General features: G+C 38.3%; 4 protein-coding genes across 8 annotated transcripts; 1 reads left to right on the top strand and 3 right to left on the bottom strand.

Moving 5' to 3' along the window:
* Nucleotides 1-1,902: 1,902 nt before the first annotated feature.
* On the top strand, nucleotides 1,903-4,431 carry si:dkey-245f22.3 (uncharacterized protein LOC492819 homolog). The gene is made up of 3 exons (XM_063910551.1): nucleotides 1,903-1,939; nucleotides 2,030-2,242; nucleotides 3,204-4,431. The coding sequence occupies exons 1-3, from the start codon at nucleotides 1,915-1,917 to the stop codon at nucleotides 3,488-3,490; spliced, it is 525 nt and encodes a 174-aa protein (XP_063766621.1). The 5' UTR covers nucleotides 1,903-1,914; the 3' UTR covers nucleotides 3,491-4,431.
* Nucleotides 3,520-11,976, bottom strand: tfe3b (transcription factor binding to IGHM enhancer 3b). 4 transcript variants are annotated; one of them, XM_063910547.1, is made up of 9 exons: nucleotides 11,798-11,976; nucleotides 10,655-10,881; nucleotides 9,945-10,172; nucleotides 9,390-9,485; nucleotides 7,834-7,945; nucleotides 7,654-7,710; nucleotides 7,377-7,452; nucleotides 6,430-6,595; nucleotides 3,520-5,563 (listed from the first exon to the last, which is right to left on the bottom strand). In XM_063910547.1, the coding sequence occupies exons 2-9, from the start codon at nucleotides 10,844-10,846 to the stop codon at nucleotides 5,120-5,122; spliced, it is 1,371 nt and encodes a 456-aa protein (XP_063766617.1). In that variant the 5' UTR covers nucleotides 10,847-10,881; nucleotides 11,798-11,976; the 3' UTR covers nucleotides 3,520-5,119. The 4 variants fall into 4 exon arrangements, with proteins under 4 accessions (XP_063766617.1, XP_063766619.1, XP_063766618.1 ...); XM_063910549.1 differs by having other exon boundaries at nucleotides 6,430-6,577; XM_063910548.1 differs by having other exon boundaries at nucleotides 7,654-7,704.
* A 476-nt stretch (nucleotides 11,977-12,452) lies between these two features.
* Nucleotides 12,453-18,230, bottom strand: gnl3l (G protein nucleolar 3 like). 2 transcript variants are annotated; one of them, XM_063910546.1, is made up of 15 exons: nucleotides 18,124-18,230; nucleotides 17,996-18,039; nucleotides 16,782-16,880; nucleotides 16,574-16,690; nucleotides 16,384-16,467; nucleotides 15,932-16,067; nucleotides 15,749-15,852; nucleotides 15,488-15,632; nucleotides 14,931-15,018; nucleotides 14,557-14,734; nucleotides 14,332-14,474; nucleotides 14,107-14,243; nucleotides 13,121-13,287; nucleotides 12,842-13,013; nucleotides 12,453-12,534 (listed from the first exon to the last, which is right to left on the bottom strand). In XM_063910546.1, exons 1-15 carry the CDS (start codon nucleotides 18,134-18,136, stop codon nucleotides 12,473-12,475), a joined length of 1,689 nt encoding a protein of 562 aa, XP_063766616.1. In that variant the 5' UTR covers nucleotides 18,137-18,230; the 3' UTR covers nucleotides 12,453-12,472. The 2 variants fall into 2 exon arrangements, with proteins under 2 accessions (XP_063766616.1, XP_063766614.1); XM_063910544.1 differs by lacking the exon at nucleotides 18,124-18,230 and having other exon boundaries at nucleotides 17,996-18,070.
* Nucleotides 18,231-19,616: 1,386 nt separating this feature from the next.
* On the bottom strand, nucleotides 19,617-21,902 carry LOC134882686 (red-sensitive opsin). Its single transcript, XM_063910543.1, has 6 exons — nucleotides 21,665-21,902; nucleotides 20,910-21,206; nucleotides 20,619-20,787; nucleotides 20,374-20,539; nucleotides 20,049-20,288; nucleotides 19,617-19,962 (listed from the first exon to the last, which is right to left on the bottom strand). Exons 1-6 carry the CDS (start codon nucleotides 21,765-21,767, stop codon nucleotides 19,864-19,866), a joined length of 1,074 nt encoding a protein of 357 aa, XP_063766613.1. The 5' UTR covers nucleotides 21,768-21,902; the 3' UTR covers nucleotides 19,617-19,863.
* Between the last annotated feature and the right edge of the window lie 3,219 nt (nucleotides 21,903-25,121).

The following is a 25,121-nucleotide window of genomic DNA, read 5'->3' as shown; positions in this document are numbered from 1 at the left end:
GAGAGAGGAGCTGTTATGGTCTTTATGTTGCAGTTAAACCTCCAAAGCTGAGATTTCACTCAGGGATGCATCTACGACAAACGCTGCACAGTGGATCGCCTACTTTTACAAAATGTCATGAGAAGTGAGTACAATTGTATATCACAATATTCTCCATTCAGAGAGGAATAATGAGAAATAACCACAGTAGGCGTTGGATTCCTGTACATGACAGCAAATAATCAAATCTAATTCATCTTTAATTTTCAATATTTGACAGCTTTTATCTATTATCAAATTAACTGAATAATATTTCATTGAATTTAAAACCTTTTAAATTCACTCATTCACTTTTACACACGCTAAATTATACCCTATTTACATCTTCGGTATCACCTATAAATTATTTCTGTATTACCTAATAGAAAGTATTGGTATAAGAAAGAAAGAAATAGTGATTCTGATCAAATATTTGAGATAGTTGCCCTAAGGTGTTTTCTGTTTTATCTGCAAATAAAATATAAAATCTGCCAAGATATCACAGGAAGTAAGTATTACTTGAAGACATGAATTATTGATGAAAAATCAAATGAAGGTCTCACATATTCATATAGCTGTCAGGATATCCCTGTGCTGCCTCTCATCATTGTAAATGTTTGGAAATGCTGATTAATAATAGATTAACTTCTCTGCCATTTCTGAAATGTCCACTCATCACTAACAGCTATGAAACCTGGGTCTGCGGTGAAAATGATGTGGTGTAATTTCATAATATTAAGTGAATTATAAATAAGTAACTAAGGAAGGAAGGAAGCACGGATGGAAGTAATTAAGGTTATGATTTATTTAGTTTCATTCATAGAAGTGAAAAGATCCATTTTACAAATTAATATTAAAAATGAACAGAAAATTAATAATATATATAGATGAAAATATATGAGTAAAAAAAGTGTATTAAAAAATATATATCCATAAACTACATTTTTAAAAGTATGTATTTCTTATTCTGATTTCTTCCTTCTCCTTTTTTTTATAGTTTGTCTCAGATTAAATGTTCCTGATTGGTTGTCTTTTATTTCCCAAACTTGAAGCAGGATGGATGGAAAACTGGATTGTCTAGCTCTAAATGAAAAGATGGATTATGTTAATGAAGTCAAACCGATTATCTGTGACTCACCGACCGCTGCTTCAGAGTGTCCCATTTTACCTGACAACTCCATTGCAGATCTAAAGGGTAAGTTCACAAAAGACAGGGTTTTGTTTGGCTTTAAAATCAAATAAGTTGTCATTATATTGCATTATATATGCAATTGATATACTATCTTATGTAATTACTGTGTGTCTCTGTTTTGGAGTATTCATCTATATTTCTGTTACTTCTACATCGATAGTATAGAAAATACTGCAGTGACGCAATACTGCATAAATGTTGTAAAATCCTGCAGTGAAAATGTAACCTAAGCAAAAGAGCAACCGTTTAAGCATGATTATATACTCAAAGTATATATACATTGCATTCTGTATACAATATACTGTATATATGTATTACCATTCATAATATTTTTTTAAGGTGTGTTTTGCAGCTGGTAGGGGTTAAGCTAATTTCATTACTGTAAAGATTGCTTTGTATTTTGTGAATTTACTTGAAGTATTAACTTCTCATTAATGCAAAGTAACTAAAGCTTTCAGATGAATGTAGTTTATTTAAAATTGCAGAACTATCTCTGCATTTAGTGGAGTCAAAGTATAAAGTACAAGAAAGACAGAGTAGTCAAAACCTAAGTAGAACCTCAAAATTCTACTTGGGTACAGTAAGTACATGTATTTCCAGCACTGTTTGGCACTTTGTTAAAAGTTGAACTTTCTTTTCTCACAGGGTCTTTGACTGAAGTCACAATTTTTTCAGAGCACATCTCCTCATCAAGCGACATCCCAATGAATGTTTTCCCAACAGTAATAGGTACCTTAATCTATGAACTCTTTATGAATCGCTATGTTCTTCTCAAAGCAGTTTTCCTGAAGATTTGTTCATTTTTTATGTCCGGTGCAGATACCCACTTGCATAAAAACCCAAAAGGTGGAGAGATGGTAGATGTCTTCACCTGCAGCTCTGTGGAGCAGCCACAGCCTCCGAGAGCCCTGCTGTCCTCCCCCAGGGAGGCCTGCACTGTGCATGAAATGAGTCAGACATTCACGTCCATCAGCCGGAGTCAAGACAGCCTCAAAACCACAACCACAGTCCACACTGAGCCCGATACTGACGGTAAGGACACACAAAAATACTTATTGAATTAATAACGATAGACAAAACGGATTTTTTGAAGATCCACTTCAACATTTTAAATAAGCTAGTCCAATATGCCAATCAAAAATCATAATGCCAAGCATATTTATTGTTGTATATAATCCCACTTTAGGGCTGATGCTGTCCCTTGTTATGTTGCTTTGTGCCACGTTGTAAAAGCGTGTGGCAACAGTCCAACAGAAGTTGGTTTGAAAATGTATTTTTTAGAAAACTTTTAGGGGCCCTTTTATGCTTTTGGGGGGGTTATCCCTCTCCTGTAGTGTGGGATATAGGTTTTTGTGCATGTAAAGTGTCTGCAAATTTCGACTTTTTGGAAATTCCGACTATTTCTTCAAAATTAACACTTTCCTAAAAATTCTGCATTATTTTCAAATGTCTGACTTTTTTTTTTCTGTAGTTCCACTTTAAAATGTCCCACTATTTTTTTTCCTTTCTATTTTCTTGTCAAAGTTCAGATTTTTTTTTCAAATTTTATTTTTTTTAATTTCCGACTATTTTTCTTCAAACTGATCACTTTTATCCTAAAATATCTGACTTTTTTCAAATTTGGGAAATGTTTTCCACCTGTCTGAAACGCCTCCATTGGAGTGTGTTGTTTACTTCCCTAACATAGTGAAATCAATATGTAACACTTGCGCTTCTATTGGCTAGCACTCCAACACATTGTACGTGACAGGCTAAGGGGCGGGACATTTTTAAGCCGTTAACCAATCACAACAGAGCCAGCCAGCTAACCAATCAGAGCAGACTGGGCTCTGGCAGTATGAGAAATACAAACCTTTTTCAACATTGAAGTCTGTAAACATATCTCAGTAGAGGCACAAAATACAAACATGAATCTGAAAATGATCATAATAGGGCCCCTCTAAATCTTTTGTTCTTAAAATGAAGCATTCCTCTCTTTTCCTCTTTCCCTGAGATATTTGTGCTGCAATCCTTCTGTCCTGCCTCTTCTGTCACCCGCTGGACTGTTTCCTGGCCGTGATGAGAGGCTGCAACGGGTGCATTTGGTCGCTGTGCTCCGTCCTGTGCGGCTGCGAGCCCAGCAGCCTGCAGCCTCTCCTGGACGTCACCCGGAGCTGCGACCTCTGCGGGTGTCTGGGTGTTCGCTGCTTCCTGTGCGACTGTCCAGCCTACGACATCTGCCTCCAGGCCACCGAGTGCCTGGACCTCGCCATGGAGATCTCCCAAATGCTTTACCACTAAATGCAGCAAATAACCACAAACACAGGAAATACATGGGAATCATTTATTTGTTAAAATCTTTTCCGAAAGTCAACTTGTAGGGACACAAATGCTACCAGTTTATGGTTAACAGTCAATGTTAGCACTCAGATAAATGTCAAGGTATCATTGTTAATATATTTTAGAGGAGATTAAGTACGATCGGTAAAAACTCTCATCTTATGGGACTAGGAACAACGTAATTTTGAAGCACTTAGCTATGTAGTAGAGCTCCAAATCAATCAATTTAACCACCAAATAGTTAAAATATTTGTGGCTGCTGAGTAGTTTCAAATGAATGCAAGTCAATAACTTGGAGGGTGTGCCGGAGGAAAATGAAATCAGTCTGTCAGTGTTAAGAAAACACACATTAATTTACTGTACACAAGGTCGCGTAAAGCATCTGACAAATTAAAATGCCTTTCTAATCTTTGTGGCTATTTTATTGAGTAATAATATTTGCATTGCAGGTTTCAGACGACAAACAGTTATACCTTATCGTTACAGACGTGAGGCTAGTGGTTGGTTTAACAGAAGGTCAAAGCCCTCTGAATTCAAACTACAATGAGCGATAGTAAAGTATTAGATATATCACTTTTGATCGTCCCAAAAACAAAATAAAAACAGAAGCCATAATCTTTGTAGAACCAGTAAAATCACCCAGTGACAAACAGCGACTGACAACACGGATATGAGTCAGAAGAGGCGACTTATATTAAGGTATAAAAACGTAATGAGCTACAGTACGGTTGTAAAACATGATCTCGTTCTGTCTTGCATTTCCATTGACTGCGTGAATATAAAATAAAAAAAGCTGATTTGTAATTTGTAGCTACTCTGGAAGAGGTCCTGCTTTGGCTAACTAGCTGCAGCAGCGAGTGATTTTCCATTGCTTTTCATTTTTATTACAAATACATGCAACCCTGGGCATTATCCGTCCGTTGTGAGTGATAGTAATAAAAACAGACAAAAGCTCTCATAAAATGCATAGACTGCCTTAAAATAAGGTGCAATAAAACTGCTCAAAATAAAATATTCTTATGTACAATATGCGGTAAATATTTCACTATGTGCCAATTCACTTTACATAGATCCCTTCTGTAGCTGCTGGTGAGACGGACCAACATGGAGCAGCGTGACACTGCTATAAACAAACCCTGATTCCAGTCACTTGAGAAAAACTAAATATGACGCATGTCCTCATCTTCTTAATTTGTTTGTTAAAAAATAAACCTCACAGCTTTCTTCCCTAAGTATGAGCACCTAATAATCTCAAGCAAACTTTAAATCCCTCTTATATCTCTGAAGTAAAATCTATGTATAGAATGTTTTATCGCTTAATCCATGCCCCTATTATACAATATTCAATTTCTTAGTAAGATTGCATTTAAAAACCCAGACATAATCATCTGAACAGCTCCAAACAGGAACAATAATAATAATAATAACAATAAGGTCTGTATGGCGAACGAAATCAGGAATAACGTACTTTGTCCAATGTGTGTTAGTTTTGATCTTAATGTTTCAGTCCTATAAACAGACTTGTGTTATTTTAGGATACACGTCCCGACATTCTCGTCCCTACAGACTGTCTCTGAGACTCGGGGCTCATCATAAGTCCTCGTCCATTTCCAGGCTGCTCCTGCGACTGCTTGCTTTCGAGGCACCGGGCGACAGAGGGGAGAAGAAAGACTCCCCCCCCCTATCCGGAGACAGGGTGCACCCGTCGTCCATAAGAATGTCTCCCAAGCTCACGTCGGGGTAGAACGCCGAGGCCGAGGCGTCATCCAGCTCGGCAAAGCTCAGGCTGCCCAGGTCCAGGGGGCTGCTGATGGTGACTCCCACGGGAGAGTCTGAGGAGGGCGGGGACAGGAAGGAGGTCGGGAGAGGCTGTCCGACGCCGCCCAGATCCAGGAGGTTCTGGGAGGAGTGTCCTCCCCCGCTGGGAGGCAGCGACTGGCCGCTCTGTGGGAGCTGCTGCTGCTGCTGCTGCTGCTGCTGGAGCTGAGAGGGGTCGTGGCTCAGGCCGTGGAGCCGCGCCTGCATCTCCAGCTCCTGAAAGAGACGTTGGTATTTTTACATGCAGATGCAATAGTGTTCTAAAACCCGGAAATTGGTTAGCATTTTACCACTTCTGTTTCCATTACATTTCATTTAGCTGACGCGTTTTAATCCAAAGCCACAGACAATGAGTGCAATAAACCTAAAAGAGACAAACTCAGAACAGAAAAAGAGCAGATACTGTATTTTCACTTCAAAAGAGCAAAACCCTTGTAAGTGAAATGAAGTTATCATTTAGTTTTTAGTCAAAGCTTTTTACTTTTAGACATTGCACTTAAGTTTTAAAAATCTCAAAAGTGGTGTGAATATGTCAAGACAATGTATGTATGTTATTTGTGTGGTGGTCACAGAGCTTATTTTCTGAAATATTTCAAAACCAATAGTAACGTTTCCTTGCTTTTTGCCTTGCTATGCTAACTTCTGGGTCAGCCTATAGTAATCACTTCACCACTGTATATCCTGAAATGACTGAAAATGAAATCATGTTAGCATAAATAATCTGCTACAATATTTAACATTGGTACACTCTTAATTTATGGTGCATTACCGCCAACAACTCTCCATATGTGCGATTAAATGACTCCTCTCACATGAGGCATGGCCAGGAACATTTCAGTAAACAGAAGTCAAGGTGACTTATCTGTCAACAAATGACAGTTTCCTGCTCCTGAAAACAGTGACAGTGTAATATGTTACGATCTCTATATTTGTCAGACCGGTCTGTGTTGGAGCTTTTGCATCAAGCAGTCTGTGGACTCACTTATCACTGTGGCCAAATTTAACTACAACACCGAGCAGCTGTTGTTTTCAAGTCTTGGATCTTGGCCTCCCTCTAACACAGCTGACAAACAAACACTGACCTGGATGCGTAATATTAGACTGTGGTTCGCGAGCTCCAGCTTTTTCTGACGCATATCGATATCCTTGGCTCTCTGCTGCTCCTTCTGCAACTTCCTGATGTAGTCCACGGAGGCTTTCAGGATGGTGCCTTTATTCCAGCGCATTTCGCTGACGTCATTGTGATATCAGTAAACATATATTGTAGTGGCAGGGAGAAAAGGAAACACAAAGAAGAGCAAAGCAGATTTTTACTACACAACAGTTGCAGGGAGCATAGACTGTATTAACAAAGTGGGCGTGGCCACAATGACACTGTTTTGAAGCTTGGCGTTTGGCAACTAACCATTATTTACTTTTTTTGTACAATCTACCAACTTTTTCAAATATTAATCGTCTATAAAATGAAAGAAAATTGAGAATAAAATGTAATCCTAGTTGCTAAAAGTTTTGAAATGGTTTTTTTTGTCATTAAAAACCCCAAATATAAAAAAATAAAGTCTAGAAAAAACTGGAAATCCCCAAACCGCAGACATCGACGACAGCTTTTTGTGCCTTTTCACTGATTTTGCTTTGTAATGATTAATCAATATAATAAAACAATAATAATAAAGCTATATGCTGCTTTATCCTCATGGTACTCGAAATGGGACTATCATCTACCAAAGTGAACATAATGCCTGACCGAAGAAGACTTGTTATTATCTATTAAAACCCTAAACTCAATTTGGAAAATCAGGAGATAAATTAAGTTTAAAAAAAAGCAGGATCATTTTCTCATTGGCTTTTATGCAATTGGAATTCTTTTCGAACCAATTCTATAGAAGTCAATGTGAAAAGAGCCATATATTTAATGTTGGCAATTATTTAGAAAGTATGTTTCAGGTCACAGAAGCTACGTCCACTGGTTTTCTATGTCAGGGTCTCAATTTAAAACTTCCTATCCTGAAAAAAATCAAACTCTGCTTACGAGTCACTTGACTTGGGTATCAGCGTGCCCAGCTCCTTTATACGGTCGTTGATGTTGAATCTCCGCCTCCTCTCGACTGTAGACAAGCAAGAAGAACAAGTCAGTATGGAAAGAAACAGTTAGAATTACCTTTAACAATCAGTTAGCACTATGCAAGAACTGTGAGACACATGTCACATGGACTGGGATATTCTTGAGCACGTCTGCACGCACTGCACGTCACCTTTGCTTATTGCATTCATAGTGCTCAAAATGGTTGAAATAAATCTGGACTTACTGAGGTTGTGGTTGTCTTTCTTCTGTCTTTCTTTCATTATCGCTTTGACGTCTGCATCTTGAAAGACACATTTATAATGAGCTTCACAATTCAATATTAACAAACTTTTAGTCATCGTAAACATTTCATTTTAAGACAAGACGCGTGTATAAGATACATTGTATAAGCGGGTTACCGTACCAGTAATTTCCCTTTTAATTTGTGGAAGATCAGCGGGGCAGGAGTTGCTGGCAGTGAGAGTGGGAGCTGCCATTCCAGGACTGTGGTAAACATCCAGCAGATTCCCTGGGAGCTGCAGGAAAAATAATGAGTTAAAATATATTTATTATGAATATAGTCATCAAATGTGGAGGAGCACTCAGATATAAGTAAAAATATTAACACCATACTGTAGAAAATACTCTATTACAAGTAAAAGTGCTTAACTTGAGTTAGATATACCTAAAGAACCTACATTAAAAGTACTTTTATTCAGAATGCCAATTTTCTTAATGAAATACATACACGTGTTGGACTATGAAAAGTGATCCATTCATAGGTTGTTCATTTCCTGCAGCTGTTGAAGGTAGAACTACCTTACATGACTTTGTATACTGTTTCTTAATCCGTAAAAAGTACATCTTAACTCATTAGATGGTTACTTATGTAGTCAAACAAATACATAGCATTTAAAATGACAATGCCTGCTTTCAAATTGTAGTGGAGTAGAAATATAAAGTACCGCAATTATACTTAATGTAGATACTTGAGGTGAGATATACCTTTTTAATCCCAAATTGGGAATAGAGGATAAACAATTATACAATATAAACATCTGAAAAAAGCAAATAAAACAGAACTAAAAGAGTGAGAATATAAAAGTTGACTGTGAAGATGAAAATATGTTAACAATCTGACAAATACATTTCAGCTTACACAACATAACACTACCATATTATTAGATTTAGTTTGCAAGAATGGCATATTAAATGAAATGTAAAGTGAGAAGTTATAAGTCTATCTAATAACTGAGAAACTATGGAGCAGTGAGTTCTCTGACAGCCAGATACATTTATCTACTGCTGATTTCCAGAAACCTAGTGTCCTAAGTGTTCCCCATTCTTGCATAAGAGTTCTAATCATCTAAAAGTTAGTTTCTGTCGTATCAGATACATGTTATTACGTGTTGCACAGAGCAAATGTGTTGAAAGAAAATCCTAAATTTGACCAACAGATGCCCTTTAGGATTAAGCCCAAACTCCAAACATTACATTACATATTTAAGGATAACAACACCTTTCTAAAGTCACCAAAAAGAATTACCTCAGTGTATTTTTTTTTCTTCTCTTCCACCAGCATCACCATAATCCTCATATTTTGTTTTCCGGCAAATTGTTGGCAAGCTCTTTTTCTTTTCTCACAAACTACTTGTTAACCCAGCAGTTATGAGGAACTTTTTTATGAGTGCAATCCTCTTGGTTTCACTTCTCCCTGTCCTCTGATACATTCACCCCGCCCAGGCAGCACTTTTGTGATGAATAGTAACCAAGTGCCAAAAGTATATATTTGCTTCTACGACTTCTGAATTCCACACACAAAAGAGACCGTCCATTCACAGAACAAACACTTTGGCTACAAAAAGTTTGTGGCTTAACCCTGAAATCCAGTGATTACCTGTCACTGAACACCAAAAAATGAAACTCTAGAGAAAACGTTAACAAAGGAAGTTGTTCAAATAAATACATTGATCTCCATACCGTGCTAGGTAACTGAAGTCCTGAGTCAATCAGCGAAATGATGTCGTCATTAAAACTGGATTCAAGACTAATGATGTCGTCGATCACATCGTCAATCTAGATAAAGCAGATGAGAGAAAGGGTTAAATGTGTCATAGCAATCAAGATGTATGTACATATAGTGAGCTTTGTAATCTTAAACTTACAGTGTAAAGGCTGACACTTAACATTTAAAACATTTGAACTAAAGTGGCCTGATTTCAAAGAGGCGAGCGTGTGCAAGGGAGGTGCATGGTTAAACTGTAGGTGCAGTATTTAACATCTTATTGTGACAACAGGCCAACAGGGGTACGAGGACAAAAGGCATGCATCAGCGCGGTGGGACCTTCAGACACATCATTGCAGAGCAAACAAAAAGTAATTAGCTAGAAGTGAGCAGAAGGTTAGACATTTAACTTCTCCAAATTCGCACTGTAAGTCTGCAGAAAGGCAACTGTTAACAGGGTTGTGCAATCTGAAAAGTGAAAGCAACACAACAAGTTAAACTGCTGTTATCAAAGCAGGAATTTCCCATACTTCCTCCTTGTTGGAGCTGATGTTGAGCAGGGCCATAGGACTGTTGGGGGCACTGCTGGCTGTATGAGAGGCGGCTTCAGGGGCCGAGCTGGACTGCGGCACAGGGGACACACCCATGGTCTGAGTGACCGCGTTGTTGCCCAGAGTGGTGGAGAGGTACTGCTTCACCTGCTGCCTCTGAGCCTGCTGGATGTGATACTTGGTGGGGTTTTCCAAGTGGGTCTGCACCTGGTCATTTAAAGAAGAGTTTAATGTTCTCACTTTTTTTTAAAATAATGAAACAGAAGTGATACAAATACAAACATGTGTCTATGCTGGGAAAATATCTATCTGCAACCGTACTAAATCTACTCAGTTGGGAATCTTACATCGCACACATATAACACCTGCTCTCAAAAACAAAATGGATATGAATTAATTTCCGCTCTGCAGTAAATGTTACTCTGAAACTGACGATCTTGTTCACTGTTTCTGGTCATGTGTGAAGTTATAATGCTACTGGTCTGGTATTGTGAGAGAACTGTTTGTTATTTCTGGTGTTCTAATAGAGCTAAACCATATGTCCCACGTGTGGGTAATAGTAAAGGTTGGGGATCCTTATATTGTCCAGTGTTTAATATTTCTTACTCTTAACTACAGTACGTACCATGTAATGCCTGAGCTGTTGTGTGCTGTGTTGTATTTGAAAAATGTAAATGTGAAACACTTACTTTGAGCACCTCCACAGGCACCTGTGCCGGAGGCGGGCGGGGAGCATTTGGGGGCAGAGTGACAGAGATGGCTGGAGTGGAGTCAGAGGCCCGGAGCTGAGAGACGGAGGCCTGCTGCTGGGCCTCACGTCTCTCCTGCTCCTGGGCTTGTTCTCGCATCAACTGCTGCCGAAGCAACACGCGTGATGACATGCTTAAGGAGCGCTAACCCAGATCTAGGAATGGAGCTGTAAAACAAAACAAAAGGAGAATTATAGATGTACAAGTATGTCATGTTATTCTATTAATATTAGAGATAAGTGTTTTAGTGATCTTAGAACTATCCAGATGTTAGGTCCACTATTGGTAAATACATGTTAATTTCCAATAGAAATGTTGTATTTTCTTATCATTTTGAAAAAAAATGTAGCAATTAAAGTTCCCAATCAAAGAATGTTTCGCAACATAATCAATCAGCTTGCTGAGCCTAACGCTGGTGTTTTACAATAGATAATCAATAATTGCAATCAAAATATATCATACATATTTTTTCTGAAACGCATTCTGCATAATGAGTACTTTTACTTTGGGTCATTTTAAGTAATTGTATTTACTTTTTTACTTGAGAAACATACTTGAGAACATAAGTTGTCAGAGCCGTTATGTCCGCAAGCTGTGGTGCTGTCTCTATAGAACCACACTGTCAACAAACTGTAAAAAGTCGCATTACTCCATGACATGTTAATGAATGTTTGGGTAGATTAACGAGCCATTAAGAGAAGAACTGAACATGAAATGGTTAGCTTTGTTAATGGTAGCCGTTTTCGCAATCTCTATTCTTGGTGAGTTCTAATCTTGCGTCATGACAGTTTGACAGCTCAGTGCTGCTAACGGGCCCACAACAACTAAAGCTAAAGCTATGTAATGTTAATATTTACACCACCGACTATTGAAAGTGGTTAAGCTAACGTTACCTACCAGTCGCTAAATGTAAATGTCGTAAGAATGCTAGATATTTATGTTGAAAGCAGTCGTGTTACATCAGAGTCACGTCAAAGTAAAAATAGGAAGTTGCTTTCTAGCTAAGCTAAGCTAACTAGCATCCGTTCGTTTCCCAAAAAGCTAATGCTACCTAGTTTATTGTAAAGGAAATATTAAACGTACTTTGGCAATAGATGTGTAAAATGAATCAAAAATATCCGAAGTCCAAAGGTTTCTTTGCCATTTTGAAAGTTGGTGAATACAAGCTCTTCGGCAGCCGTTAGCTTAGGCACCAGTGTTGTTTATCTTGGGCCGACGGGCTGAGGTCATCGCACCACGCAGGTTACCCGGAACTTGTTGACTGCTGTGAGGTTACTACACTTTCAAAACACCCCATGTAATGCAGGCATACCCGGGTTGTTAGAAGTTAAGTCGTATAGACAAAATAAAGAAATTCAAGTCTTTAATGTGATATATATGTTGTCTAAAGTAGTGCAGATATATACCCGTGTTAATATGAGAAAGTCTTCATTTGACCTGAAGTGCAACTTCCTACTAGCTCCTCAATATGAAAGTGTCAACACTAAAAACGTGTCAACTTTTAATACAACTAAAAATGATACCATATCAAAACTATTGCAATGGTTTAAGAAACTGTGGTTGAACAATATTAACATTTAGCTTGTGAAAAAAAAATTATACCATAACAGAACCATAGATTTGTTATTATTAAATGAAGAAAGGATCAAGGGTATGTGAATCCAAAGGTTTTTGCATCGACATCATTCCCGCTCACAAAATAGTTCAAAACATAAGATAATGACAAAACACAAATATGCACTCTTGAAATCTTTTCTTTTAATCAAATGAGAAATCCATTGCGGCTGTCAAGGTGTCTGAGAGTTTGATGGCAATTTTGTCTGTGGAGAAAACAGAACACTTGTTAGATTGTGCATGATAACACATTACACACAACACACCTGCATATAGAAGATTAGCCATCGTAAAGCTGGTGGATGACATCTCAACTATCAAATGATCACACAATCTTAAGGTCTTTAATTTATTTTCCTACTTCTGCACATTTGTTTAAATTAAAACACTACAATTAGGCTATTTTAAAATAAAACTTCGATTTTCCAGTTTGTTTTGTTTTATGTAGCATAAACAATCCACACCACGGACAAGACATTCTTTATAAGGCTTGAGACAAATATTAATACAAACCTGCTCTTTTCTGTTGCTTTTTCCTCTTCTTGCCAGCAGCCCGGAGTGCCTGACCCTGCTGTAGAGGATCTACAGCCAGAATATCTTTCAGATCTGGAGCTCTTGGTGCTGCCGCCCCAGGTAAGTCAGTCTTTGACTTCTGAGATTTTATCTCCACTGTCATAGGTCCAAACTATTTTGAGCAGAGAGGAAAGCACATTTAAAAGAGAGTCAGTTTATATATCCACAACATACTTTACTTAAGTTAACTTTAGTTGTAAGAACTGCACTGTTTCACACCTCTTGGTCCTGGCCATCCTCCATAGACTCAGTTTCTTCTTTGAATTCGGGCTCTTCCAAGGACTCCCCCAACATTCCCAGGTCCGAAGGTGGTTCACCCTGGCCCCCTTGTGTCATTCCGGTGGTTTCCATGCAAAATCCCATTTGGACATCAGGACAGGAGGACTCTGAAAGACAGCAAAAAGCATATCCAACTTTGGAGCAACTACTGCCTTCTTTTGGGTGTGGAATGGAAGTCAACATTTCAGTACTCTCTTAGTCCAATCTAACCAAATCATGTCATTATGGGATTATCTTCTGGTTGCCCTTCTGTGACACTTTAATTTGAAGTGTTCTTAAATCTAGTGCTGTTGCTGATTTATTCAGGTATATGTTCAATCGTTTTTGAGATACCTGCCTTTAGAACTACTTTTGACTAAAGAAAGTAGATACAATTGCTCACAGCGAGGTCTGATGATTCTGCGGTTTCTAGATTCCAGTAGAATTAGGCATGGGACAATGAACATTTTACACTGTAATATTTATCCCAATTATCGTAAAAAGATGCTTAACAATCTTAAAATGGCACTAAAACACAGTGTCATCACTTTACCTTACATTTTGAAACCAATATGTTCATGCATCATCTTGTCAGTGAAAAGCAATCAAACAATCCTTAATCAGGTCATCAAATAATCATATGCTATCCTTAAATAAATAAAGGATTATAATTAAAATGTCAACACTATGCAAGTCTGTGCTTCCTTACATGATCATTTTTGGATAAGGCTGAATTAAAACTATTGACCATAATAAGGTGAGCTAGACAGCTTTACTCTTGTAAGATTATTCCAGAAATGTACCGCAATCAATTGATTGTGAGTGTGTTTTAAGTTTGAGATTTAACAACTTTATAAATCCCGATGGAAATTCAGTTCTTCGTTCTGAGTGTGAGATCAACAATGCAATCCTGTGTCGTCTCATCCCTAACTAGAAGTAACTTTTACCTGCAAGAACCTCCCGATTTCCTTTTTCCAGCTCATCCCAGTCAAAGGCTTTACCCATCTCCGTAACAATCTCAGCACTGACGTGTGTGGGGAGAGTGTGCGTCTCTGGAGGGTGTGTGAAGTAGCTGATCCTTCCCCTAAATGACACAACATGCTGGAATTAATTAATTTAGGTGCCAAGAACTGATAGTCAAACCTCAACATTCTGATTGTTTTAAAACTCACCCTGTCCAGTCCATCAACACACTCTTTGCTGCTTTGTCAGTGTCGGGCAGTCCTCCCTTTCTTAGTTTGCCTTGACGTCGGGCGAGCATTGCCAGAAACTCCAGAGCTGTGTGAAAGTCGGAAACTCCGTAGTGCTGAATGATCTGTACACCCGGCAAAAAAGACGGTAATTGCAGCATTCAAGAGATAGTCAAGCAACATACAAGAGGCGCCGATGTGACTTACCTCAGCCTTGTTGCACCGCCGCAGGATGGCTTCGACGGGTGAAAAGGGGTCTACCAGCTGCTCGATTTTTACACAGTTACGAAGAATCATTGCCGCGTCAGATGTTGATGTTGCCATGACAATGCCAGGGCAATCGAGAAGCTTAATGTGTTTGTCCAGATGCACCTGTTGAAGGCACCTGAAATACATCAAACCCATTAATGCCGAATGATTTGGAAATAATATCTTAGTAGATTTTTTTCATGGATATGGCAATTATGATATGTTGTATCAGAAAAGAAAAGTAAAGAAAATGTCTGCTGCAAGCAAGTAAAGATAAAGTTCTGATTAAATTTCAGCCCAAAAAATTAAAACAAATCTTATCATGTACTTACTTGGTGACACCAGGAGTGGCTCCAACATTACACGCTCGTGCCCGTTTCAAACTGTTGATCAAACTACTCTTTCCCACGTTAGGAAAACCTACAAAACAGGAATGGCGAAATTATTGTTTTCGTGCATGTAAATGGTCTGCAAAGGTTAATATCCCAAAGTTCACACCAGAGGAAATGTATCTCCCACACACTCCCCCCCCAGCCTGGAACTCCTCCATTGGAGTCCTTTTTAATTCCGTGACATTCTGACATCATCGTGCAACAATTCTGCTTGTAACACATTGTACATGATAGGCTAAGGGTCGTGACATCTCTAAGGTTGACCAATCACATCAGAGCTGTCCAGCTAACCAATCAGAGCAGACTGGGCTCTGGTTTCAGACAGAGGGTGAAAAGAGGTGCAGCAGCACAGGCAGTATGAGAAAAATAAAGAGCTTTTTGATCATTAAAGCATGGAGACATGTGAGCAGAGACACAAAATACAAATATCAACCTGAAAAGGAGCATAATCGGTCCTCTCTAGCATAGGAAGAACGTGGTTTCATGGGGCTGCTTACCTACAACACCTACAGTGATGGCTGTCTTTATGTCCAGGTTGCGGCAGTAGTTGCCCAGTAGCTTCATCAAGCAGTCTGCTCCAATACAAGCACTGGTACTGAGAAGCTCTGCGGTGGCTTGTGTCACTGATACGGTACTGCGTTTCTGTCCATGGAGACAGAGGGACAGAGAGTGTATGTAGAATATTGTTTTTCCATGGATTTTATAAGAACTTCATCAGCAGATTCGTATAAAACAAATATAAATAGGAAACGGCATACCAAGTTCTTGTTCTGTTGCTGAGTAGATGCTTTGAAGGCTACCGTTGGAAACTCGTTACGAAGATATTTAATCCACTTCTCCACGATTTCCTTTGACACCAAATCTGTAATCAAAGGCAAATAAGTCAAGCATCGAGTATTTAACACAAAAAATAAAAATACAATCCCTTACCAACAACTTACCAATTTTATTAAGCACTAAAACTATCTTCTTGTTCGTTCCGCTCTGAATGACTGCCTGCTCCACCTGAGGACATCTGCAGCCGAGGGGGTCACGTGCGTCCAGAACTTCCAAAATCACATCTGAGGCCTCCACCACCTTAGAGAAGATCATTTTATTAAAAAAGCCAAAAATCTACATCAGCCTATCTGAACAACATGATTTAGAAGGCAGGAAATCCATACTACCCTCTGTGTGTGTGTGTGTGTGTGTGTGTGTGTGTGTGTGTGTGTGTGTGTGTGTGTGTGTGTGTGTGTGTGGTACTGTAGAATGTAGATATTAATATTTCTCCATCCTTCATTTTATCAACCACTTTTAAAAAGAGAAAACTGTCACAAGTAAAGGTAATTCCACGAATACGACTCCAAAATGTAATTGTCATGTCAGTTTTCTCATGTATGGAACAAAAACATACCTTTTTAAATTCTCTGTAATATGCCTTTCTCGAATTCTCGTTCTCAAAATTAACATTTTTCTCCAAACTCTGCATATCCAACTCCTGTGAAAACAGAAGGAAACAGAAATCACTACAGGGGCAATTTGCACAGTATTCTGATAGTATAATTGCATTCCACTGAATAGTCATTAGACAATAAGACATTTACCTTCTGCTCAAACTCTCTTTGCCGCTGTAGGATGTCATTCTGAAAGCTGTGCAAACTCCTCCTCTTCATCTGCTCTCGTTCTCTGGAGACTCTCTGCCTGTCCTGGAGGTCCTGAAGCTAGGTGGGGAATTATCAAATTGTTACATTCAAGAAAATATAAGCAATGGAACCTGAAACAAGAGTACAGGTAAAGATATCCTGTGTTCACCCTTTGCTTTCGGACTTCTTCTTGTTTTCTGTGTTCTTTGACGTGCTGCTCTGAAATCTTTGGCCGCCCTGAAGCATCATTGATTCCTCCATCTTTGTTCTGCAGGCAGGAAAACATACACAATATCCTTGAAATCAAATACAGCTCTGAGAACAATTTAAGAGACAAGTGTAAAATGATCAGTTTATTTTATTTGGAACCTCAGGAATTATCAAGATAAAGTTCGACGGTCACACGGCAACAAACAAAAGTGAGCTGATTGTTTATAAATCTAAATCTCTTTATTTTGCCATTTTTAACTTTCAGCAAATACAACTTTTACCACATACCTAACCCAACCACAAATCTTTTTTGCAATCGATCATCATCATCATCATCATCGAACTCCCACAACATTGTAATTAGGCTCTAAATATTTTGCGACGCTCTTCCTTTGGCCCTTTACAGTCTATTCTTTGTTGAATAGGTGGTACAGTTCCAATATTGCTAACCCTATATAATAACCTTTTATTTCTAATTGGAAGAATAGCTTTGCATAAGCAACACAACTGAGTTCCAGCTCGTGGGGCATTTAAAGTGCGCTTGACACTGAAACAGGAACCTGTTCCTTTTGACAGTCAGCGGTGTAAAGTAACTAAGTACATTTACTCAAGTACTGTAATTAAGTACACGTTTGAGAGACTTGTACTTTACTTGAGTATTCATTTTTGCTACTTTGTACTTCTACCCCACCACAATTCAGAGGTAAATTGTATACTTTTACTCCACTACATTTATTTAGTACCTTTACCAGCTTCAATAATCATAATAAAAACGCATGATATATTATTCTGAAATGGGCCAATCTACAGAATGAATACTTTTACTTTTGGTACTTTAAGTATAGTTTGATGCTAATACTTGTGTACTTCTTCTTGAGTAATATTTTTGAATCCAGGACTTTTACTTGTAACAGAGTATTCCTACACTCTGGTACTACTTACTTAAGTAGAAGTTCTGAGTACTTCTCCCACCTCTGTTGACAGCATATGTCAAACACTGTTTTATGAATGACATGCACAGTGACACTGTAGCATCTGAATGCTAAATTAAACCCGAGTGTGGCAATGAGGTAGGCTGAGAGAGTGTTGGGTTTCTTCTTTATAGAAATTACTTCTGAACTACAGAGCATGTTTTGACTCCATCAGGTTAGCCATTAGCCGGGACACGCTTACCTTACATTTCCCCAGGAAGTCCATACGTTTGGCCCGTTTTTGTTCTGCAAGTAACGACATAATACAGTTAAAACTATTACAATTATAAGTTAGAGAATACATGGAGTCAAGTTTAATAAAATACGTACTAGCTTTGGACATTATTTAACCAGCGACTTGCTTCTTACTGACTTCACGTGTGGTGCAAGAGGGGGCGACGTGCGCACACGATGACGTCAACCACACAACATCCGGCTATATTTCAAAATAAAAGACCATGGTTCCAAACTGGGGAGACGAAAGGCAGGAGTTGAAGATGACAAGACCTTCTCTGGTGGGAGAAGATCTTGTACTGAAATAAAAGTAGAACTACCAGAGTGTAGGAACACTCTGTTACAAGAAAAAGTCCAGCATTCAAAATCTTACTCATTCAAATATAGCTACTTAAAGTACCAGAAGTTGAAGTACGAAGTGGCAATATACAGAAATACTCAAGTAGAGTATGCGTATCTCAAAATTGTACCTAAGTACAGTACTTGAGTAAATGTACTTTGTTACTTTACAGCAGGTAAGAATGAGAACCTGGATCAGATCTGATACTGGCTCACAGTCTGAGACCAAGATGGCTTTAGGTTCATTATCATGATATGTATTTGCACCTTTTGGCGTAATGCTGGTTATTTTTCTATATCCTCTGGATTGTCATTTTAGAGAGCCATTTAAATTAGCTCTATTATGCTTTTGAGGGTTTTCCCTATCCTGTAGTGTGTTATAGGTTTTTGTGCATATAAATGGTCTGTAAATGCTCAAATCCAAAAGTTCCCTCCAGAGTGTCTCTCCCACACTGTTCCCTTCCATCCAGTTTTTAAGAAACTGATTGTCAATTTTTCACAGCTGTTCATATGAAGCCCATAACATCCTATAAAAAACCTTACTGATATAACATGTATATAATGTCTTTATATATTACTGATTTAAATTATAGGGGCCTATACGTGTTTATTTTATATGTGTATGTTGTGCCTCTCAGCAGTACATGACACCATGGTCTTTTTCAGGTAAAGAGAAAATATTATCTTAGGTTCACATTTATTGTCTGTGCCTCTACTGTGACATGTCTCCATGCTTTAATGTTCAAAAAACTCTTTATTTGTTGAGTGTAAAAGTAATCAGGTTACTTTTATATTTTGATATTCAGATTACTTATTACCTTTTATAGGTAACTATTCATTCTAACAGAATACACTTTTAAAGTAACCCTCCCAACCATGGCAGTACCTGGTCATAGGCAGTCATTTCAGGTGAGTATTTTGATCTCACTGCACAGACATTTTAACCAGGAATGTCACAACAGACATCTCATTTGGCAAAACAATGTTTTACATGTTAAAATGATTGCAGTCTTTCTGCTGGGTGAAGAATACAGATTATTTTGGACTCTGATTCTCTGAATCAATTCCTTGTTCGATCAAGTATCTTTTCCCTTGTGTTTCTTTAAGCCGTAGATGTACCCCATAGCTCTTAGGATTACAATTTGAAATGAAAGCAATGTACATTAACAGTAACACCAGTGACAAGGAACATTATATCTAATCTACTCTAATGTGCACCCGTAGTTTAAAAGAATCACAGAAGGAAAGTGTTCAACATGCTTGATATTCTTTTTATTTTCATCTGAAAAAAGATCATTCATATAATGATTCATTTGCTTTATATATATATTTATATATATGTTGGTTTTTTTTTTTGGTTTTTTCTTTTGCCAGAAAGCTATATTTGCTAAAAAAAAAAAAAAAAGAAAAGAAAAGAAAATGAAACAATATATATTTACTGTACAATTCACAATAGTTCTCAGTTTTGTTTTTCCAAAAGGGAGAACATCAACAGCTTTATGCAGGAGCCACAGAGGAGACTTCTGTCTTTGAAGTGGACACCTCAGAGCCATCATCTGCTTCTTTTCCAAAGAGCTGCATGATGCATGAACGGAACTGAAAAATAAATGTAAAAAATGTTAGCAACTGTAAACAAAACACATCTGATTTTAACAGAGACCAAATATGACTGTTGTACCCACCTGCCGGTTCATAAAGACATAAATAACTGGGTTGTAGATGGTGGCGCTCTTGGCAAAGTATGCGGGCATGGCAGCAGCCAGAGGGTGGAAGGCATATCCAGGATTAGCCGCGGCAAAGCAGGCGAAAAATGTGTAAGGTCCCCAACAGACTATATAAGCTACAATCATGACAACGACCATTCTGGATACTTCCCTCTCAGCTTTCTGGGTTGACTCTGATTCCTTCTGCTGCATGGCAACCTGTGATCAACAAATGAACACAGTGTAAGATTCTGTCAGGCTGCGGAGCTACTTGATGTATACAAGTGTTGATGACATAACTTACGGCACGGATAGCCAGCCAGACTGCAAGGTAGCACAGGAGGATGACTGCCAATGGAATTAAACAGCATGTGATCATAAGAACAATCATGTAGGACTGGACTCCAGGGTCTTCACTTCCACTGAATACATCAGGGCCACAGGAAGTCTTCAGTCCATGAGGCCAGTACCTGAATTAGGACAATGTTAAGTTTGAGGTTCTTATGATTGATTTAAACATGTTTTTGAGGTAAAATATAATCAGGCTACCTGCTCCATCCAAAAATTGGGGGAGCACACCATGCTGCTGACCAGACCCAGGAGAATACTATTCCACCCGTGGCCCATTTTTCATCAAACTTGACGTTTCCAAAAGGTTTGCACACAACTACCCATCTCTCCCAGGAGATGATAGTCAGGGACCAGAGAGCAGCAATACCTGTGTGAAGAATAAGGACACTCAGTTAGGGTATTTAAGCCTGATGAGATTATGTGACATAAAGAAAACTCTCTTTTCAAACAATCTTCTAAACAAATCAAGGACATATTTTCAGCACTTACCACAAACTGAGACGGTGTAGCCCTCAAAGACACACATTGGGTGTCCAAGAATGAAGTAACCAAAAAACTGGTTGCATACACTGATGGTACTGGCAAAAACTGTCTCTCCAAGATCAGCAATAGCAAGATTGACCAAGATCCAGTTCAGAGGGTGGCGGAGCTTCTTGAACTTGGCTGTGGCCACCAAGACGAGACCGTTGGTGAAGACTGATAAGACCACCACAATAAACATCCAGAGCGTTGCAAGGTTGTAAACCCATCTTGGAGCAATGTGGTAGTTGGGACCCTCAAAGGGATCTGAAAGGGGGAAAAAATAATCTGGTGTTTAGTCTCTCAGTTTTGAATCTCATGTTGTCCACTGTCTCATTTTTCGAAGTGACAAAGAAGCAATGCCTTGATGCAGTGACAATGAAACTCCCTAATCTATCTTGTAATAATAATTACACAAAAGCAATTTGTCAAACTCTAAATCTATTGTCAAATGTAAAATAAAAACAAATACTAAAAGTACATGGAGTTCAATGTCAGTCAAACTGTCACATTTGTTTTGCAAGGCTACATCTTAAATGAGCGAATACATTCAAATTAAGTTCAACCAAGTTTCTTTAAAGATTACGAAAGTTAGAAAAATTCTTCAAAAATCAACAAATGTAGAGACAAATCAGAGCATATGAATGATTTTCTTTTGGTATACGATGTAGGGATTTTGGTTAACAAGACCATTGTATTGTTAAAAATAAGACAAAAAACTGTACCTCTGGTATGATTGCTGTTTGTGTAAGCGAAGGCTGATCCTCTAGTTGAATCTTCATTGTGTCGCCTGGCAGCAAATACCGGTTTTCCCCAATCTTCTGCCATTGTGATTGTAGAGGGAGAACCTCAGAAGCTAAACTTTCACTTGCAACCTCCTTCGACGACTTGTGCAACACGTTTCACTTTAGCTTTTATACTTGTGCTTCATAGACCTCTGATAGGATTAGGTAGTTTGGTTAGCTGTGCTACTTGCAGTGAAACCAAAGCAGCTGTAAGCAAACTTATTTGAACTGTAATTAAAACCATTAGCTTATTGCCTTAAGACACAAAATGCCCAAATAATCCTGTTTGAAAGCGGATATACGTCTACTCTGTTAAACTGAGGATTAGGTGACTTAGACATAAACGCAATTTTGAGCCATCATTTTCTTTCACTGAGACCTGCCGGGGCCAATATTGTCTATTTCTATATTTGTATATTACACAACACAAGCAATAAAGCTACACAAGAAACGTATTCCACCTCATATTATATTTTCTTATACTGTTTAATGCAGAGGATTATTCCAAATGGAAAAACTTTGACTCTCATTCCAAGTTGTTCCATTAAAATGAATGCATTTGAAAATTAGGAAAGTGCAGCAGAACTGTGCATCAACATGATCTTTCTTGTGTGTTTTTTGTGAAGTGTCCTGATGGCATATCTAAAGGTCTGAGTGTGTGATTTCTCCTTCTAAACAAGATGACACGTACTGTAAATCTGCCTCTCTATGAATGTTTGTGTGAATACTTGTGTTTTAAAAGCGTTCTAATTTGTCCCAAAGAGTAGAAATATATAAGCTATATAAATGGTTCCATCTGCTCTATGTTGTAGTGATCGAACTAAGTTAGTCCACATTAGAGGACAGCCAAGTGGAAAGCAGCTTTATTGGACAAGGGGTGATCCATAGACCTATAATAGCGACAGTCGCAGCCCTGAATGCCAGGCCCTTTTAATCCCTCCGGATAGAGAGTTCACATCAGAACACAGGATTTTCAGACTCCGCTTTGATCCTGCAGAGCACGTCATGCTCCTCATGCCAGGGGCAAAGCTGGAGAGGCTGATATTTCCGGAAGGATGGAACAACCAAACAGCAGGAAAGGATTGAAAAGCTCCTTCATCCCGTGACTTAAATAAGGATCCGTGGCCCATATAGGCAGGATAAGTGGCCTAAATAACAATAAAATAATTAGCAATCTAGGGGGAAAATATGTTTTTGAACACTTTCTATGATGCCCATGTTTTTAATTCAATTTCTGTTTTGACATTTTAAACATATGAAGTCATTTTGAAAGGTTTTGTGTTGTTTCTGCATGAGTTTAATTATATATTTTCCCGTTAAAGCAAACAAATGATCACAAGTAACTCATGACCAGTTTTGATTTTCTCAGGAATTTAATAACTTAATGACCGCTTAGAGTAGCAAATAACAACGCATCATCATGATCTATTATGAATGGATTATAATGCAAGTATAATGCATTATAATCTTGTGCATCATTTTTTACCATATATATTGTATTATGTACAGCAATGTGACCTAATGGGCTCTGGAGGGGAGAAAATGGATCTGCTGTCTATTAGTTTACTTCATTTACTCAGAAGTAAGGGATTGGTTTGGTTATTGAAAAATCTGATTGTCAACCATTGTCAATGTTGCTTCAATGGGCCATGCTGCATAACGAGTCATTTTACTTTTGTTACCTAAAGTATAAATTAGGTTAATACTTCTGAAATCTGAATGCAGGACTTAAAACAGACTCTTTTGACACTACAGTATTGTTACTTTAACTCAAGTAAATAGTAAATATTCTACCTCTGACTGTAACTCTGAGCTTTCTCTCCCCAGCACGCTTTGATCCAGGCCATCTGCGCCTCAGGGAGGGCTTTTAGATGGGTAGGATCACATCGAACAAACTGGCTTGCGTAGGATTTTTTCGTCTTATTCAAGGTTTCAGTTTGATAATCTCATGCACGCAGGAAACCAGGCGGGACCAGAACACACAGTCTCCCAGTCTGACTTCACATTCAGCCCTACTTCTGGAATTTAAAGCCAAAACTCAGTTCTGGGCCCTCATTGCCGGTAAATAACTTGCCTTTGCAAACCATTTATATGCACAAAAACCTATACAACACACTACATGAAAGGGAAAACATCCAAAGGATAATAGGGCTCAAGTGAAGAATTAGATCCTAATCATCTGTTGGGTCTACTCGTGTTTGTTTATTCTGAAGGCAGTGATGAACTTGGAGAACACAAGGGGCTCAAAACTGTTTCGGGGGAAGATCAGTTAATGGAGGGAAGAAATATGTTTGTATTAGTTCTTACATTAGTTATCAAAAGTAGATCACATGTACTAGCCTACATGTGTTTTCTTTGGTTAAAGACATAGTTGGAAATACTGTAGTTCTCTTTTCCCCACTTTTCCATAGTCTGAAAATAAAAAGGCTTTTTTTAAGCTTTCCAGGTTCAATTGTTGGGTGTCTTTTGGATCAAATAAGATAATCATGATCCCATTTAGGCAGCAAGGAGTTGAGCAGAACTAATTAAGTAAACCAAGGGGCTGCGAGGAGGGATGGCAGTGCTACAAATCATGAAACAAAAGCTCCAATTAAATAGTAGAAAATACGTCCAGTGTCTTTTCTTAACCAATTTCTGAGTGTCAAACTTCATGAGTTCCAGGAAAGATGTGAATGAAATGTAATTTGAAAAACTACGATAAGGCAATGACAGTACCTAATTGGACTGCACTTACAAAATACGAATTTTTTCAAAGTAACTTCAATTATAACACGCAATAAAGGTTCCTATGCTGTACAGTTCAAGAAATGATTCCTGTCCAAAGAGAAAAGACTCACTCCTCCAAAGAACAACGTTTAGATTAATCCGATGTCCACAATTAAACAGTGACGCAGATGTTATTGATATCCGGTTGGTGCGTTGCTTTAAATGTTTCTACCGCAAGGAATTGTGGGATGGCATTATCTCCTTTCCATATAAAGGTTGGTCCACGGTTCCCCGTGCTGAAGTAGATCAGAAATGAAGCATTGTAGTATCTTTCTTTAGCATTTAGAGAACTCAACCAGCTCTTATCATGGCTTAATTCAATACTTAGGGGTTATCTCGCTGAGTTAAGAAGATTCTCAAGCAAAAAAGACTATTCCATCGCATTAAAAAAGGCTTGGCTCTGATTGTTGAGAGTGGAAAGCTAACAAACTTTGATTATATACCCCTGGTTTATGTTTCAAAACTTATCAGGGTTTTTATAAACAGATATGAGAGCCTCTGTACCAAACAATCGCTAACACTACCTAATCGTCGATAAAGTTGAAACTATGTCAGTGTATTAAGGCATTGTTGGGGATCTGTTGAGTTAGTATTCTCCCCTGTTGTGTTGAACCTCTTATCCGAAGATAGT

Source organism: Eleginops maclovinus, chromosome 20 (assembly GCF_036324505.1).
Source record: "Eleginops maclovinus isolate JMC-PN-2008 ecotype Puerto Natales chromosome 20, JC_Emac_rtc_rv5, whole genome shotgun sequence".
NCBI lineage: Eukaryota > Metazoa > Chordata > Actinopteri > Perciformes > Eleginopidae > Eleginops > Eleginops maclovinus.
The sequence above is the reverse complement of the archived record's forward strand: the minus strand, read 5'-3'. Positions and strand labels throughout refer to the sequence as shown.